Source organism: Nematolebias whitei, chromosome 10, assembly GCF_014905685.2.
Source record: "Nematolebias whitei isolate Nwh7 chromosome 10, NemWhi1, whole genome shotgun sequence".
Classification (NCBI taxonomy): Eukaryota; Metazoa; Chordata; class Actinopteri; order Cyprinodontiformes; family Rivulidae; genus Nematolebias; species Nematolebias whitei.
Window position 1 is genome coordinate 559,013 of NC_056507.1, and position 6,172 is coordinate 565,184.

General features: G+C 45.5%; 1 protein-coding gene across 1 annotated transcript in view; it reads right to left on the reverse strand.

The window, feature by feature from the left end:
- Positions 1-1,395, reverse strand: part of LOC119415366 (zona pellucida sperm-binding protein 3) — a 20,493-nt gene extending 19,098 nt beyond the window's left edge. Inside the window, exon 1 of the mRNA XM_037682498.1 lies at positions 1,212-1,395. Within this exon, the coding sequence (XP_037538426.1) occupies positions 1,212-1,344 (133 nt within the window). The 5' untranslated portion in view covers positions 1,345-1,395. The remainder of the gene's footprint in view (positions 1-1,211) is intronic.
- Positions 1,396-6,172: the final 4,777 nt, after the last annotated feature.

The window sequence follows — 6,172 nt, forward strand, 5'->3', positions numbered from 1 at the left end:
TGCTGGGAAACTGCAGTTATGCTGAGCCACGCCCATTTCTTTTCATCTTTTCCTCTTAAAATAAGAAAGAAAATATAATGGTCAAAAACAGTGACACTAGCAGAAATAAACTGAAGGAGCATGAGCTGAAACTAAAGAAATTAATCTGACTGAAATGAGCAGAATTACCAGTAAAAACCCATTTATCTGTACACGGCTGAAATTAGCTTAAATAAAGCTGAAAAGGTAGAGCATGCTTAAATTGCCAGAAGTGCAGAGAGCACATTTTTGCACATGACTGAAAGAAGCCGAAATGAGCACAAGTGGAAATTATCAGGAGGCGGGGGAGGGGTGGGGGCCTAGGTTTAAAATATTACATCTGTATTATATACCAGAAGTGCAGAGAGCACATTTTTGCTGAATTGGGTTGAAAACAAGTTGAAGTGTGCAAAAGATGTGGAATAAGCTGAAAAAAGCTAAAATTAGCATAAACAGCTAAATAGTAACTGAAATATCAGAAAAAGCTGAAACTTGCATAAATAAGCTGAAAAGAGCACAACAAGCTGAAATTTGAAGAAAGAAGTTAGAAGAAGCACAAAAATGTTGAAGTTAGCAGAAAGAATCTGAAAGGAGCACAAACAGCTGGAAAAACAGCTGGAAGTAGCTGAAAACAGTTACATTTTTATAAGGAAGCTGAAAGGAGCAGAAGGTTGTGAACATCTGAAGCTGTGAAGGATGCAAGAGGAGCTCAATTCATCTTGTAGGAGGAGAAAACGTGCTGAATACTTCCAGCAGCTCAAGTTGCAGCAAAAGCAGAAGTCGGAGCAGGAGGTCCTGAAGAGCTGAACCAAAAGCAGAAGTCGGAGCAGGAGGTCCTGAAGAGCTGAACCAAAAGCAGAAGTCGGAGCAGGATGTCTGAAGAGCTGAACCAAAAGCAGAAGTCGGAGCAGGAGGTCCTGAAGAGCTGAACCAAAAGCAGAAGTCGGAGCAGGATGTTCTGAAGAGCTGAACGTTTCATTCGTGCTTTGTTGGAGCAGCTGAAAGGTGCGAGCCGAGGAAGAAGCTGGAAAACGTTGAAAGAAACCCGAACAAGAGGAACAGGACGGTGATCACCAGCTCTACCGTGCTGCGCACATGCTGAGGCTCGAGTCCATGTGTTCGATCATGAATCAGACAGAAGTCAAGCAGCGTTTGATTAGTTATCGATTAGCTCGTGTGCTGTGAACATTCACCCTTCGGCTGTTGACCTGGAGGCTTCGCTCTCTGCTCGTTCAACTGGACAACCTTCTGCTTCCACGTCTGAGCGGCTGAAGCTCCAAGCAGGAGGCAGCAAACCATCGTGACGGACAGCATCTTGTCTTCCATGTGTTGGAAACAGCTGAGCTGCACCTGAGCGCCTTTGTAGAGGTGACGTTAGGCCCCGCCCACCACATGATTACCCTCATGCGCCCCCAGCGCGGCCTCACTCTTCTTCTTCCTCTTCTTCTTCTTCCTCTTCTTATTCTTCTTCGTCCTCTTTTTATTCTTCTTTTTATTCTTCTTTTTATTCTTCTTGTTTTTATTCTTGTTTTTATTCTTGTTTTTATTCTTCTTGTTTTTATTCTTGTTTTTCTTTTTCTTCTTCTTCTCCGGTTTTATTTGGCGGTTGACAGACATCATTTTGGAGCATTCCCGCCACCTTCTGGTTAGGAGTGTGAAATAGAACCACGTTAAAAAACGAAATACAGTAAATAAACAAATAAATAAATAAATAAATAAATAAATAGAGTTTGATTGGAACAGATGAGTCTGTTGGAGGTCTCTTAATGAAGTGTTGGTTCTTTCAGAGGGAACTCCTTGGAACAGCAGCGCTGAATCTTTTATTTTACTGACACTGTTAATCTTCTTTCATGTAACAACAATAATAATCATTACTCAGCCCAACTTCTCCCTTTGTGACCTACAACTTTTCACCTTCTACTTTTGTTGGGGGGGTCTTCATACCGTGCGGGCTGAGGCAGCCAGAGGCAAAGCAGGGGCCCGTCAGCAGGCTGCCATGTAGGGAGAAGCTCCAGGAGAGCAGCCAGGATCAGCTCGGACCGGGGTGTGTGTGTGTGTGTGTGTGGGGGGGGGGGGGGGGGTCCATCCGAGCTGACCCTCCATCAGCAACAGCAGCGAGTTTTTTGCTTTCAAGGAAACTGATGGAGACTCTGGTGTGGGGGAACCCGTCTCCTGGATCAATTTATTCATGGCCTCTGTGGGGTCGAGGGACCTGCTCACATGCTCGCCTCCATCCTGGACCTGCCATTCTGTGTCTGTTTCTACTTCCTGTTCCTCTCAAACCCACCTGGTCGAAGCACATGACCACTCGTCCTGAGCCTGGTCCTGCTGGAGGTTTCTTCCTGTTAAAGGGAGTTTTTCTTTCCACTGTCGCCTTTGTGCTCAGGATGAGAGACTGTGATGAAGATTCAACACAATCTGCTCTACCTTCAATAAATCATGTTACTAATTGAATTTTTATACATGAATGTTTCTGTTCAGTGCCCTGAGATGACTTCCATTGTGACTTGGAGCTTTAGAAATAAACTGAACTGAACTGAACTGATGTCTGTACTTCTATATTACATGGTTTAAACAAACTAGATTTTTATTATTCATAATCTCTTCAATTATTGACCCATTGTGATCATTTTAATACCCCACAATGTTCTGTGCCCATTAAAATCACCAGACCAAACCACTTGACCATTAAATGTGAAACATCCAGAGTTTCTGTTGACAGTCGTTACCTGGGTTGTAATAATTAATGCCGTTCATATGTCCAGGTTTCAATTATTATGAACTCCAAATCTGATCCTTTTGTTAATAATCTGTGTTGAAATCCTTCTTTAATGAAAATTATACAGCCTCTCCCTTCCCTTCAATCTTGACTTATCCTCATGACTACCAGGAAAATAAACATTGTCCAATCACAATTTTTTTCAGGCTTCAGAAACAACTCTTTTTCCAGAGGGACCTGTCCCAAAGAACGATTAGATAAATATCATCCTGACACTTGTGCACTGCTTCTTCAGTTTCCTCAGACCATCCAAGTCTGTCACGACATGAATGCATGCGTGCTGAGAGAAGCTGTGGAATCAGTGTCATTTTTAATGAACAATGTGTTTTTGTGAAGCCAGAGTCCAGCGTTCTGAAGCCCAACGAGACTCGACGACCCTGCATGAACAGGTGTTTCTTTACAGGTGGGCTGGAACAGGACGAGTCACAGAAGAACAGACATGGTGAGTATTGTTTTGTTGCCGTCAGCATGGCTGAATTTACAAACCGGGCGATGCCGCCACGCAAATAGTGGGCAGGCCAGCGGATGGGCCGGTGCTTTGGGTATTGGGGGGGGGGGGGGGTCCTCTACCAGAAAAATATGAGTATAATAGATGTGATTTCCTACATTCTGGTGTATTTTAATGGTTTGTTAAACATCTACATTTACCTACATTTGTAAACACTGCACTTCTGTCAAGCCCCCACCTCTTTACTCGACAGTTCCAAGCCCGACTCTCTCCGTTCAATTCACTGTCCTGTTTTCTGACTCCACCTGTGAAAACTCCAGGCACCTCCTCCTTCTGTTAGTGACAGCTGCCTGTGGGCTCCTGCCTGGTTAGCTCAGCACTCACCTCCACCACTCTTTTAGGGGCAGAGATTTTTATAAGCGTAGGCGCACAATCAGAATCAGAATAAACTTTATTGGCATTGCACCGAGATACAACGCGAACATGTACGTACAGTTGTCTGAAGATGGGCGGAGTGCACGAAGCTGCGGCTAAAATAATTAGCGCGGCCTCTTATTCTTATTCAGAATAATATTTTTGACCCCCTGTGAACCAAAAAGAAAGAAGTAGGAAAAGAGGATGGCTGAATGGATGTTTATCAGATCTCATCTCATATAAACTTGTGTAAAAACTTTATAAAACAATATCAAGGACTTTGTTCAAACAAAATTAACATTTGCACAGAACAGTTACTGAAAGAAGAAGGCTCGAAAAGTAAGATCTATAAATTCTACATAATGAAAACTATCCATCCATCCATCATCTTCTGCTTGTTCCAAAGTCGGGTCACGTTGGCAGCAGCTTGAGCAGGAAGGCCCAGACGTCTCTTTCCACAGCCACCTCTTCCAGATCTTCTTGGACGACTCCAAGGTGTTCCCAGGCCAACCAAGAGACATAGTCTCTCCAGTCTGTCCTGGGTTTTCTCCACGGTCACATCCCAGTCGGTCATGCCTGAAACACCTCCCGAGGGAGGCACCCAGGAAGCATCCTTACCTGATACCTGAACTACCTCAACTGGCTCCTCTGGATGTGGAGGAGTAGCGGTTCTACTTCAAGTCTCTCCTGGTTGAATGAATTTTTCAACCTGTCTCTAAGGGAGAGTCCAGCTACCCTGTGGAGGAAACTCATTTCATCCTCCTGAATCCACAATCTCATTCTTTCTGTCACTATCTAAAGTTCATGTCCATTGGTGAGGGTAGGACCATAGACCGACCGGTAAACAGAGAGCTTTGCCTTACAGCTCAGGTCTCTCATCACCACAATGGACTGGCACAGAGTCTGCAATACTGTAGATGCTGCACCAATCTGTCTGTCAATCTCACGCTCCATTCTTCCCTCACTTGTGAACAAAACTCAAGATACTTGAACTCCTCCACTTGAAGCAGAACCTCACCCTCGACCTGAAGAGAACAATCCACCCTTTTTCGATTGAGGACCATGGCCTCAGATTTGGAGGTGCAGATTCTCATCCCAGCAGCTTCACACTCGGCTGCGAACTGCTCCAGTGAGAGCTGGAGATCACAGCACGATGACGCTAACAGGACCACATCATCTGCAAAGAGCAGAGATGGAATCCTGAGGCCACCGAACCGGAAACCCTCCACCCCCTGGCTGCACCGAGAAATTCTGTCCATAAAAGTTATGAACAGAATCGGTGACAACGGGCAACCCTGGCGGTGTCCAACTCCCACCCTGAAGGGGTCTGACTTACTACCAGCAATGCAAATCAAACCCTCGCACCACTTGTATAGGGACCAAACAGCCCATAGCAACGAGCCTCCAATCCCATACTCACGGAGCACCCCCCACAGTTTACCCTGAGGAACAAGGTTGAATGCCTTCTCCAAGTCCACAAACACATGTAGACTGGATGGGCAAACTCCCATGACCTCTCAAGGACCCTAGTGAGGGTAAAGAGCTGATCCAGTGTTCCACGGCCAGGACGGAACCCACATTGTTCCTTCTGGATCTGAGGTTCGACCAACGATCAGACTTGCTTCTCCAGTACCCCTGAATAGACCTTACCAGGGAGGCTAAGCAGAGTGATGCCCCTATAATTGGAGCACACCCTCCTGTCCCCCTTTTTGAAGATGGGAACCACCACCCCAGTCTGCCAGTCCAGTGGCACTGCCCCCGATGTCCATGCAACGTTGCAAAGGTGTGTCAGCCAAGACAGGCCCACAACATCCAGAGCCTTAAGGAAATCAGGGTGAATCTCATCCACTCCCGGAGCCCTGCCGCTTCTGAGCTTTTTAACGACCTCGGCGACCTCAGCCACAGTTATGAACGGATCAACCCCAAAGTCCCATGACTCAGCTTCCTCCATGGAAGACATGTTTGCGGGATTGAGAAGGTTCGAAAAATATTCCTTCCACCTGCCGACGACATCACTAGTTGAGGTCAACAGACCCCACCTTCACTGAACACAGTGTTAGTAAAATTCTGCTTTCCCCTCCTCAGCCGTCTGATGGTTTGCCAAAATCTCCTCGGAGCTGACCGAGAGTCTCTATCCAAGGTCTCACCGAACTCCTCCCACATCCGAGCTTTTGCCTCAGCAACAGCCAAGGCTGCACAAAAGCTGTATCAGCTACTGAGGGAGTGAACATATGATTTGACACAGGTGTCAAAAACAGTTACTCTGTCGAGTTAAATGCCTGCAATTCAATTCAATTCAATTCAATTCAATTTATTTCTTTAGCACCAAGTCACAACAGAAGTCATCTCAGGCACTGAACAGAAACATTTGTGTGTATAAAATAAAATTAACATTATTTATCTGAGGAGCAGCTTTGAGTTTAACTCCATCACTGAACTCTCATCTTGAACAAGCATGAAGGCGACAGTGGAAAGAAAAACTCCCTCATGAGGAAGAAACCTTTAGCAGAACC